At 41.0% G+C, this 13442-nt stretch overlaps 1 protein-coding gene across 2 annotated transcripts in view; it reads right to left on the bottom strand.

Moving 5' to 3' along the window:
* Positions 1 to 1111: 1111 nt before the first annotated feature.
* Positions 1112 to 13442, bottom strand: part of NRF1 (nuclear respiratory factor 1) — a 141978-nt gene continuing 129647 nt past the window's right edge. For both annotated transcript variants that reach the window (XM_088468675.1, XM_088468674.1), the window contains exon 11: positions 1112 to 4087. In XM_088468675.1, coding sequence (XP_088324801.1) covers positions 3924 to 4087 — 164 coding nt within the window. In that variant the 3' untranslated portion in view covers positions 1112 to 3923. The remainder of the gene's footprint in view (positions 4088 to 13442) is intronic.

Genomic DNA, 13442 nt, shown 5'->3' with positions numbered 1-13442 from the left:
GAGCACCATATACCTTAACCAAGGGATAGGTATACAGGGAGACTGACCCAAACCCTCCTGAGACCAACAGCTACAGCAGTGCACAGATAGTGGACTGTGAGCATCTCATACACGTGGAGGGTAGGCGGAGCAACCCAGACGCATGAAACCCTTTGTAGGGACTGTGTCTGGGTCGGGGGAGGAGCTGCAGGGGGAGCGCCTACCTCCCTTAAGCTGCATCAACCAGCCGAGTACGCTGGCCTCATTGCAGAAGTGCACCTGCTGCTGATCCCCGATGTCAGACGATAAGGCCCCAGTGGTCTTGTTAGACGCACGCAGATGCTCCCGGGCCCTGACTGCAGCGGGTTTGGTGCGTCTACGCGCCAGAAGCAAGGACTACCACGCGCAATTCCCCGTAAGTGAGGAATCGCCTTACCTGACATCTCCGTGCATCCGGTTGCAGTCCGGGTCCCAGCATCGCTGCTAGCAAGCTCAGCCGAAACTCGTCGGAATCACCAGCCCGGTTACTGATATTGTGGCCCGGTGGAGGTAGATGAAGTCGCAGTATATGCGTCTTAATTCAGACACTTAGTACTGCTAACCCAAAAACAGAGAAATAAAATAAAACAAAATAAAAGCTTAGGACTGCCCGTTACAAAGGGCGCGTCTTAATCCTGCGCACCAAATGAACAACGGAATGCCTGAGGCTAGGGGTGGCGTATATATGGAGGAGAACCTGAGGTATCCCGGGAGCTGAAGCTTTAACTGTATGGTGCCTGGATCTCTCCAACCACAATATCCCCCATGGTATCCCTGCGGATCCCTATGGACCCTGAAGAATAGTTATCTCTGGCAGGTTGGCATGGGTAAAGTTGGGTGTAGGGGCAGGTGTGTGGTGGAGAGAAAAGCGCCATCAAGGTCCCCCACACCGTGGAATACGGTGATTTATGACATTGACCCGTTGTGGATTGACCACTATGATGCAAATCACCATAAACCATGTAATCAAGCCCCTGCACTATCCATTTGAAAAGGTAGCTGCTCTACTTTTCAGGAGGGCTGAAGTGCTTCCTCAAATTCATGCGTCTCCTGGACATTGTGGGAAAGTAGACAAGTATAACATACAAGCAGCAAAATCTTACATCCTTTTATTCCTCAGGCAGCTATATACATAATACATAGGCAACTTATAGTTGATTGTAGTATTTTCTCATTGTCCCCACAGTTTAAGACTCAACCTGATAGTAAACCACACACACATGTTCAACAGTTTATTTGCTCAATGCAGTGCACACTGAGACAGTGGGAAACTGGAATTAATGTCATGGTACTCTTATTTCATTGCAGGTTTTTTTTTAGTAAAACAACGGTGTTGCAGTGAAAAAAAAAAACATTGAAAATCTTTAACAGATAAAACAAAATGTTGTACGAGCTATAAGCCTATATATAAATGTTTCCCTAGACCACATACATTTCATGAAAGAAAAACATTTGCTATACAGGTATCATTTATGTACAACACACCAGAGGTACTGAACATTCCTGAACCCCGGGCATTAACACTTAACACTGCTGTATCTGCTGAAGTGGAAGGATTTCCAATGACAAAGATAAATGGGAGGCAACAAGGAACTGCCACTAGCGTGAAGAAAATGTATAAAAAACAAACAAAACACCAGCTCCCCCCTTTTCCCCACAAACCCGTAATATACAACATTTGCTCAGGCATGATAGAACCTAAATGGGCTGGTTTTTGGGAGCAAAGCATGCATCGGATTCTTCTCAAATAACCTCCATTACAGTTACAATTATTGGGAAGTATCAGCTTTTTATGGGACCATGATATACTCAGTTCAATGCTCAATGCTAAGTGTCTTCATGTATTTACATTTAAAACACACAGAAATATTGTGCGCTTTATATCACAACTATGCAGCCTAACAGTCTAGGCTGAACCCTTATATTTAGACATTTGACCCTGTCTGACCTATCATTGCATCGTAACTACACTGCAGCAAGTTTCTGCTGATGGATGTGAAATCCTGGAGTATTAAAAACAACTTGCGTTTATTACCATCATACATTGATAGCTACTAACATCAATATGTAAGTCTAAATTCATAATTCAAAATTTAAAAGAAATAGCATAGAAAGATAAAAACACACACACTGAACACAGTAAACCAGTTGTGAAGTTTAGATCTAAAATCATGACAAAATAAAGTGTTTTGGAAGGGTAACAAAGACCTAACTTATTTAAAGAGAAGCATATTCTATGTGCTGATGTTTAAATTGCAGCGAGATTACTTTGCAATCTGCTTTGGTCATACATGAAGCATATCTCCATGGCCAGCGAGAGAGCTACAGTTGGGCAAATAGATCCTTAGTATCTGGAAATCACTGAATATTTACAGCAGAGAAAAGTCCTGTTCCATAATAAACATCATCTCTTTGGCAGTGCAGGCAATAGGAAACATAATTATTCACCAATAACCTCTATATACAAATAATAATGATATTTTAGGCATCTCATTTCCGTCAGGACAGCAGGAAAATTAAATTATCGCTCTCAATGAAATTACTACCCTCTCCTTAAATAGCACCAATAGATCATGTGTTAAATGTATATTGTTCTATGCATGGGTGAATTACTATGACTGACAGTCTGCCATATTTATCGCTCAAACCATCTTTTCAACTATGGAAATACTTCCTACCCTCTCATAATAGTACAGATTGAAATTGATCAAAGTTAAAACCATGTTGATATGCATGATAAATGGTCAACGTAATTTCAATTAAATAAAACATTTGGAAATAATAAAATATAACAAAGGAGCCCTGTAGCCATTGATAGAACAGCAGCAGCAGTAATAGCTAAATAATAATAATTACAGAGGCCCTCACACAAATGCATTTTATATTAATTCAATAGACCCATGTTATACCATATGTGGAACCAACACATAACAACCAAAGAGGTTACTGCACAAACAATTACAGGAGTCACTTATTCCCACCAATACAATATTCTGGGAACATTTGCCTGTATTTTCAAGTCTATATCCAAGGCTCATGTAATGGAGGATGTAGTTTAAGTAGAGCTCTCACCAGATACAAGCATTCAACAATTGCAAGGCATTACTTTGAAAATTTCCTCCCTGAACAAGGTTCATATGGTCAACCATGTACTATTACACGGTGTGTGATTGAGATGCTATGTGCAAATCCTGTAATTTAATTGACATTTACAGTGAGAAAATCTTGTAGCATTAGGAGATTCAATTATCAATATACTTTTCACAAAATAATTAGGAAAAGTACACAAAATTCCAGTAGGTTGAAGGGTAGAGTGTGATTTTACATTCAGCAACTATAAACCATGAGATTGCTTGTTTACACATACCAACATTATATATAAGACAGCCATTGCTTGTATTGTCTAAAACTGGGGCAAAACCAGTTGCGCCTTTGTTGCAGGATGGAACAGTGAATGCAAAACAGCCTTATGGATTTTAAGCCTCATCAAACATTTAGTCCAAAAAAGGGGCACATTAAAACCAGGAAAGTCTTTGTTACAAAGTTGTTTGCCATGTTGCAGGTTAACTTTGATGGTGTAAAGCTGTCCATAAAAAAGCAAAATGTCATCCAGGAATTTTTCCACATTGCTCTGAATGCCCCATACAAACGCACTTGCATTGAAATAAATTAAATTCTTGAAGGAAAATAAGGAGACCAGTACAGGGGCAAAACCAAATGTTTTCTTGGGGGGTAGGTAAAGGGGGTGGGGGTAGAAACATTTTGTCTTGCGTAATTGAGATCTTTACAACGGCACAGGGATCCAAGCAATAACAAGATTTGCAGAGGCCCAAAAACACTCCTGCTGAAAACATGGGGATCACGAGTGAGACAAGAAATTACATCACAGCTCCATGGCGACATAGTCACTGCTCCAAAGTAACCACCTCCACTGCCTGCCCGTCCACCGTGACCGTAGAATCAGATATTCTTGCAGTGACTGGGGCCATGGCAACTTGTACAGGTCCGTTACCCTGTGTCAGACTGGTGACCACCGTCTGGTACATACTGACAGGAATCTGAACTATACCTGAGCAAAAAAATACAAAAAACAAAAGTTAGTAATAATAATTAATTCCACAAAATAAAGGACTGAGTAATTTAAATCAATGGATTCATAGTTTAACAAATGTACCTACAATGGTGGCAGACATCCTGTGTCAGATGAACCAACAAACATGACAATGCTGCCTATCACTCTCTGGGAGCACCAAGAATTTTTAGTCAAGAGGTGCCTCAGAGAGCTCTCCTATTTCTGGTAAATTATTAGGATACAAATCATAAATATTGTTCCACAGAATAGCAGAGTCCATTGTGTGATGTACAGTAACAGCTGCTCTCTGAGACCTCACAACGATTTGCCGGGTTGTGAATCCTATTACAGGTAGGCCTGAATATCGGATAGTCTCTGCTGATAGCTCCACACCATTCACCCTGGTCAGCAACTCGATAATGATTATATCTATCATGCACAGGTGCATTAGGAACAGATTGTCACTTTCTAATTATCCAACTGATTTGTTGTGAAATTCATGTCTTCATAGTATATAAAACAATGAGACTGGGGAGAATCAAATTGATTGAGAAGTAATAAAACAAGAAAAGCTTTTACTCCAGGTAACATTTACCATAAGTACAATAAATTGTGTAAATTGAGACCAACCTAGAAAAACAAAATTATTTGTCGGTACTACAATTTTCTGAGGATTAAGGTGCCTACACACTAGACGACTCGCAAAAGATGCAATGCCATCAACGATTTCCCTGGAACTCCCCCGGCAACTCCCCTGTACTCCCAAACTATATCTTGCATAAATTGTCCAATCTGACAAACGATCTGACCAACGACCTGAATCTTGTTAACGAGATTGCCAGATCTTGCCTGCTGTAGGCAAGATCTGAAGATGCGATGTACAACCCACGGGGACGCGCATTGGCATTGTGAGTGGACACTCATGATTTGGACATAATTTACACAATTTGTCGTTCCGATGCGTCGAAATCGGGCAAAATATTTTAGTTTTTAGTGTGTATGCACCTTAACACTTATTTAACCTCAGCATGCAAGAGATACGAGGAATTTGCATTCTCATTGCTTCATAGTTTGTACCTAGTTAAACTTCAAGAAAATGAAAAAGGGCATGAACAGTACGACCTACAGCAGGCACATTAGTAACACTATTAGAGAGCACACTGCTGTCTACATTCAGGGATTAACCTGTATTCATGCAGTTTCTGAAACCAGTTTCTAGTAAACACTAAGTTGAAAACATACAACTTTTCCTTACAGTTCTGCACACTGCTTATCTTTAATAAGCCAAAGGGAAAGATAGGGACTATAAAGCCAGCAATGGTAATAGATAATTTTATAAACCATTAAAGGTTTTATTTTATTATTACTTTTGTTTATTTATACAATATGGGACATGTAATATTGCCATATGCCATAGTGACTATTAAAGATCTCAAGACTTCAACTATCTACTGTATGTGAAGAACTTTGTTTATTGAACATAGTAAATATAAATAATCCTTATATTGCTGTAAATTTAAATATTTTAAAAGGAAAACATTTAGGAAAAGCTGACAATCTTTAAAAGCCAAGATTCTTGAATTTGTCTTATTTAATTAACAGTATATACACACCTTTCCTGTGGTAGAGCAATGGCGGCCCACAATGCAATAATTCCAACACTGCCTTGTATTAAAGCTCAGTGGACAGACCGTGAAGTGATTAAGCCCTTGACAAGTATTAATCAGGTTTGTGATTGTCCCGACAATGCATCTGGTCAGACGTGGGGCTTTGATTAGGCTAATCTAGTCTGCACATGTTCATAATCCAAAGTGGGGGATTAAGACCCTTTCAGTTTTATTAAAAGGCAGTCACGTCTCGCCAACACACACACTGAGAATTTCCCTCTCAATTTTATCAATATCATAAGGTGCTGTAACAGTCTGCAGTACAGACTATATGCACATGCTGAATCAAACATTTTAAAACAATTTTGCATAGGGAAAAGGGTATTGTGAGCATGCTTCTGACTTTCGTGAAGTGTTGTGACTTACTAGCAGTCACTATCACAAGTCTGCAGAAAACATTTTTTCTTTCCCCAACTGTTTCTGAATTATAAAAATGTTACAACAGAAGTGAGGAGGGGAAGGTAAGATGTGGACTACAGAACAAAAAAGGGTGTATGGGTTAGAGGCACCAAAATCAGTGAGGGAATAATACGTATAAGGCTGAAGCGAGTGTCCTGTCACAGATGATGCACTGGAAAGACAGTCATTTTAACAAATATACGAGTGTGCTCTGCTGTATCAGCTGAAGAAAGTAATACTACTAGTAGTACTTAGCACTCAACAGGCTGTTGCAAAAATAATCAGGCAACTGGCCTGACAGTGTCTGTGGCCCCAAGACAGGCATGAATGCCCAATGATAATCGGGACATTGGTCATGTTTGTAAAGGAAAGCAACGTTAATGACCTATTTGGGTGCAAGAGACAGATCCAGTTCTGTTTAATGTGATCAGGTGGCTGGATCTAATCTAAATTTACTTCCCCTTTTGAAGAAACTTGCTATTATTCCCCCTTGTAGAAAGGTATTAATTCTATAGTATATAATATGTTGCATTCCTTCAATATGGAACCGATAATAAAGTAGGAATCTGATGGTGACAAGGATTTGAGCGACCAACAGAGGAAAATCTGTAGTCAATAACTAGACAAATAATGTAAAAATCGTTTATTTCCATGTTAAGGAAAATTCCTATAAGCTATATACAATGTGGTATCCAGTTCCAACCAGATTAAATAAAATTTTCCTATCTGCTTCCACTTCCCTTTTACTCTGGTGAAGTTGCGGCCACGTGAAAACCAGGGTCGAAGTCCCAGGAATTTTGACCTGGGTTGACCCTTTCACACAGAAAAGGGACCCATGTTGATCCACAAATTACCGGGGCGAAATGCTTAACCGGGCAGTTTGATTTTCTGTGTGAAAAGGTTTTGAATGTCTCACTCAGCCCTTGGATGGTGCTCTTAGATACACCCATTACACACCTGGGAAGACTCCAATAAATTAACATTCCTTGTAGTATGGACAACTAAAAGTTCAGCAGCGATGTTTGGGAAACAACCTTTAGAACCTCCTGTTCAAAGCAATATTTGGGTTATTATTACCTGCAATATACATGGTAGAGAAGATAAATTAAGCCAATTCAAGAACTATGGCTCTCATACAATTCAGGTAATGCAAGTTCTGGAGAATAACTTCCAAATACGTACATACCATGATTTTTTAAGATAAATTACACAATATGAATTTGTTTTATGATCTTTAAATACGGTCTTTGTCAATTGTACTAATGCAGATTACATGTCACTTCCTAACCTCTCCCCTAGGCTACATTTTTTATTTCTTTATTTCAGGTCTTACGTTCTCTATCCTATTTCTATGCCCATTATATAATTTCAGAATTTTCCATAATTCATGAAGAAATATAGATTTAATACAAATGTACTCAAATTGTTTAAATTGTTCTTTATTTTGTATTCGGTTTACAAACGTATACCCCGGACATGTTTCCATTTGATTATCTTTAAAAACAAACAATTTTTTTTTTTTGGTTAAAAACTAAGAACGTCGTACACTGAAAATGCTGCAGATTTTGGTTGAAAAGGCAAAAATGCCTCCCAGATAAATCACAAAACAGAATGGATCAGGTTTACGATCCTCTGATGTTCTCTTACTACACTCCCAGAAGCTGTTGAATCTAGGCCAACACTACTGTGTGACTGGGTCATATAACCAACTGAGAAACCTTTGCAATGTGTGGCACCTCTCCACATGTATCAATTTCCTATTTTCTGATGGATTGTAAACTTGTGAGCAGGACCCTCTTTACCTCTTTCTCCTTCTGTTATTATGCTATCTGATTTTATTACGGCTTGGTACCCAATTGGAAAGTGCAACAGAATATGCTGGCGCTATATACATAAAATGCTAATAATGATTCCAGAACAGTAGTGGTTGAGTGCCTGACTATATCCTCATCATGATCCTGTTAGTACTATCAATTTACCAAATAGATTATATACAGCCCTCTCACTACCAGGTACAATTTTGCAGGGCACTTAGTGTCTGTTGTGATATACAGCATAAAACGCACTGATAAGTGTCTGCCTAATAGAGACAGATCTGCAGTGCGGAACAATAGGCTTGATTCATCCTCTATGTTCCTGCACAGCTGTTTACTGGCTCGGGATTACTGCAGTCACATGAGCTGCTTTACAGCACAGCAAGCTGTCAGGGGCTGGGAAGGTCATGAAGAGAGGGGAATCAGGACAGAGGCTGTGCTCCAGCCCTCCGCACTGCGGTATGTTGGGAGGAGGACAGGAGTTCAGGCCTGCTACACACACCCATCACAGAATTGCAAGATTGCAATCCACAACACAAAAATGCAACCTTAGGGGCAACTTAACCTCTTGCAAACCATATAATCCAGATATCTCTACCTCTGCATGATATTTAAATCCATATACAAAATTTAGATACACATATGCATTCTTGCAGTTCAATTCTAACCTTGACTGATACAAATGAAAACAATTATTGGTATTTTCAGATAACCACTTCAATATTAATTCCCTAAATATCTTCTGTGTGAAGTACAGAAAAAATGTTAAGGACAAAGTACTGGCAATCGCAGCACACAACCATACAAATAAAATCTCACAATATTCTCTCTCTCTACACCAGAATTTCTCAACCCTTTTTAACCCCCGTGGGATTGTAAACAATTACTAAGTACCTAGTAAAAATGTGTTTGTGTTTTTTCCCTGAACTTGGGATATTTAGATTCTTGCAGGGCACTAGAGCACCATATTCCACAATTGGTGGACTTGCCCGAGGATGTTTTTCTGGAGGAAAAGTACACCATCTCCTGAACTTGCTATTAGGATCTCTGATCCTTAAAGATCCTTGGATATTCCTCTTATGTCACACCCTCCCACATAAACCAAGACCTTATCTGCTAGGTAAAGCCAACTACACACATTCTGGGTGCTGGAAGGTCCATAATAGCAGCGCTCATCCATGTATTTATTTAAAAATTGTATTTGACATGGCACATGTATGGAATACAGGTGTGGGCTTCCTGAATCTTTCACAAACGTCTACTACTCCCTGGCAATTCTACTTATCCTTAGCACTCAGGAAATGGTGACTCCTCCAACCCCAAGTCCTTTACCGGATTGTCAGGAGAACACTTCCTGCCCAAATATGTACTGCCAGCTGTAAAGTTGATGGAGAAACAAAAGCCTGGGTCTGTTTTCCATGATTTGGTCTGGGCCTCTCAATTTCAATGAAGGGAAATTGTAATGCTACAGTTTATAATGACTTTCTGAAAAATTGTGTGTTTTCAACTTTGTGCCAACAGTTTGGTAAAATTCCTTTCCTGCTTTTGAATGAACAAAGCAAGATCCATCCAACAATGGTTTGCAGAGTTTGGTGTGGAAAACTCATCTGACCTGCAAAAAGCTCTGACCTCAATCTCATCAAGCATCTTTAAGATGCACTGAAAGGCAGTCTGAGCCAGGCCAAAAATCAGTGCTCAACCTCACTCGTGGCTGAATGCATGCAAATGCCCGCAGACATTTTTCAAAATCTACTGGAAAGCAGAGGAGTGGAGGCTGTTGAAGTAGCAAAGAGGGCCCAACTCTGCATTAATACCAATGGTTTTTAAATGGGATGTTCAACAGGTATATATGGGTGTGATTTCTGGGCAGCCACATACTTTTTACCATGTAGTGTGCATGTTGCATGTATTTTTTTTAATGGAAAATTTTTATTGGTTGGACAAGAGACCATAGACCTTCGCAGAGGTTTGCACAAGATAAATGGTACAATAATAACACAATACTATTTCCACTGTGCCATTATACTATAAAAAAAAAAAAAAAAAAAAGGATTCATCCTAAAATGTACATTATGTTACTAAAAAGAATGTAGTTAGGGGTCTCTGGTCCTGGACCCACACCTGGGGACTTTACGATTGAGATGTGAGGCCATGAGGTCTACATCTGGTAGGCCCCATTTGTTCACCAGGAGTTGAAAAACCCCCGGGCGTGTATGTATCTGGACTGGCCTGCCTTGGAGTAGGTCCTGTGCCAGGATGAGTGCTTTGTATACTGCGCGAAGCTCCAGGATGTTTATGGGCAGGTGACTTTCCGGATTTGTCCATCTTCCCTGAAAGGTGTGATGACCTGTCATCGCCCGCCATCTGCGAAGACTGGCGTCCGTGGAGGAGCATCCAATTTGTAATCCAGAAAGGGCGACCCTTGTCTAGATGAGCCAATTGTAGGACCATGAGAGAGAAAGCCTAACCTTCGGAGTGAGACGGATCCTCTGGGACCGTATTAGATTAAACTGCCCGTTCCACCTGGAGAGAATGAATTGTTGCAGAGGCCTGGAGTGGAACTGAGCATATTACACCATGTCGAAGGTGGATATCATTGACCCCAGGACCTGCATCGCTGCTAGAATGGATACCCTTCGCTTGCGGAGCAAGTTGAGTACTCACAATAATATGGCCAAAATCTTGTCCTCTGGCAGAAACACCCTTTGTGCCTGAGAATCCAGAAGTACCATCTGCTGCATTTGAGAAAGAGCGGATTTCTTCCAATTGATGATCCAGCCGTGTGTCTGTAGGCAGGCAATGGTCAGTTGGAGATGCTGTTGTATAACAGCTGGAGACTGTGCTAATATCAGAAGGTCATTCAGGTATTTCAGTATTCTGATTCCCTGATGCCTGAGATAAGCAGTCATAACCGTCATTATTTTGGTGAAGACCCGAGGGGCCGTTGACAGACCAAAGGGCAGTGCCTGAAATTGGTAATGATGTTGCAGGACTGCAAACCGTAGAAATTGTTGGTGGGATGGCTTAATAGGCACATGCAGATACGCATCCTGAATGTCCAGGGAAGCCAAAAAATCCCCAGGTTCCATTGCCAAAATGATTGACCGAAGAGTCTCCATACGGAACTTGGGTACACGGATAAACTTGTCAAGGGTTTTCAGATTTAGAATACGGCGATGAGACCAATTTGGTTTCTGAACCAAAAATAGATTAGAATAAATAACCCTTTCCGTGTTGAACCACAGGAACCAGGATTATCACCCCTGCCCGCAGCAGGGAGTAAATAGCCTCCTGGAGGGCCAAGGCCTTGATAGAATCTGATGGGGGAGTTGTGCAAAACAACTTCTGGGGAGGATGCCTCCGGAAGGTGAGGGCATACCCGAGAGACCACTTCTCGGACCCAGGAATCTGTTTGATGCCAGTAGTCTGCAAATTGAAGAAGTCTGCCTCCCACCCTGGGATCCCCCAGGAGGAGGCCCGTCCCATCAGGCAGAGGGTTTGTCTCACGGCTTAAGAGGCTGGATGTCTAACAGGCCAGGACCTATTAGTTTGCTGCTAGGTGGTCCTGCGAGAACTAGACGGTCTGGAGGAAGGCTGTCCTTTTGCTCTTCCCTGAGAGCGAAAGGACCGAAAAGAATACTGCCTAGACTTTGATGTAGCTGTGATGGCAGACCTGCAGATTTTGAGGTTGCCAGAGTCGCCATTATCTTATCCAAATCTGCTCCAAAAAGTATGCTTCCATAAAAAGGTATTGGGGACCTAAACCAAAGGGCTCTACGAGCAACAACCAAAGCTGTCGATTCTTTAGAAGCCAAGGAGCCCATCATCTATTGCAGCTTCTCCCAAATAGGAGGCCGCTTCCCTTATGTGGGAGATATGTCAGCTGTTCTCTGGTAGCATTTGGTAGAGTATCTTGGATATCACATTGAGAGTTCATAGCAACTGATTCCAAATGCAAATGTCACACCTAGAATCAACTCCAGACCTTTTACCTGCTTAATTGATAATGAAATAACGAGGGAATAGCTCACACCTGTCCATGAAATAACTTTTGAGTTGATAGTCCCATTACTTTTGGCCCCTTAAAATGTGGGAGGCACATATAGAAACCGTTGTAATTTCTACACCGTTCACCTGATTTGGATGTAATTACCCTCAAATGAAATCTGAAAGTCTGCAGTTAAATCACATCTTGTTTGTTTCATTTCAAAACCATTGTGGTGGTGAATAGAGGCCAAAATCTGAAAATTCTGTCAATGTCCCAATATTTATGGACCTGACTGTATGTTGAAATAATTTATGTTGATGGTGAGTGGCATCAGGGACACACAGTGGTAACAGGAAATATTTAGGAGTGGGAGGAACATGTAAGCCCATAATAGAAAGGACCAGGGTGTTAATCTCATTCCATAAGAGGACAAGTTTCAGGCAACTGCACCATGTATGCAGAAATGTGCAATGTCAGATTCACATCTCCAGCATAAATTTGAGATATCGGGGTGCATTTTGTTTAACCTAGAAGAGACATAATACAATCTAAAAAACAGTTTGTAAGCTCACACTTTTATTCGAATGAATATAGAGCTAGATGCCACATTGGTATATAGGTCACTCCAATCTTTATAATCTAGAGTTTCCCCCAGGTCAACCTCCCATGCTATCTCGTGTGGGTCCTTTGTCTAGGAACTAGGGTATATAAATTCTACATATATTGTAGAGATAAGGCCCGTGGTGCTCGCACCCCTTAAAATTAACCACTTGCCTGGCACAGTCGTATCAGATACGAACATACCAGACTGGGCTTTACCTGACATGGTCATATCTGATACGACCAGTCAGAAAAGCACTATGGGCGGCTGCTGGAAAATAATTTTCTAGCAGCCGCCAATCACAGAGGGACCTCCTGGTCCCTCTGCACACTGTCCCTCCCCGTGGGCCGAGAGCCAAGAGCCGGCGCACCCAACTCCTGGCGGCTACAGAGAGAACAGGGCAGAGAAGGCAGCGCTGTCCTTTTCTCCCTCCGCTGGCTAGCAGCAGCCCAGCGGCTGCTGACAGGGGAGAGAAGGCAGAGCTGTCCTTCTCCCCCTCTCCCTCCGGCTAGCAGCAGCCGCCCCCCATTTTTGCAAGCCTCACCCCCCATAAATAAACAGCAGAGCCCTGGCCATATTGTGTGTGTGTGTGTGTGTGTGTATATATATATATATATATATATACACACACACATACATATATACATACACACGTTATACACATGTATTATATACATATACTGTGTGTGTATTACACACACGTATTATATATATATATATATAATTGTGTGTGCAGGCCCCCAATGTCAAACAATCGGTTGGTTCAAGCATCGTTAGAAACAATCAGCCATCGATGGTACAGCTGTCAATGACCAAAACTACAGATTTACCATAAAAAATGTATTTAAATGGTATTTAAAAAATTAAATAAAATGCGTTTGAA

This window comes from Taudactylus pleione, unplaced genomic scaffold, assembly GCF_031769625.1.
Source record: "Taudactylus pleione unplaced genomic scaffold, aTauple2 ptg000086l, whole genome shotgun sequence".
NCBI classification, from domain to species: Eukaryota; Metazoa; Chordata; class Amphibia; order Anura; family Myobatrachidae; genus Taudactylus; species Taudactylus pleione.
The sequence above is the reverse complement of the archived record's forward strand: the minus strand, read 5'-3'. Positions and strand labels throughout refer to the sequence as shown.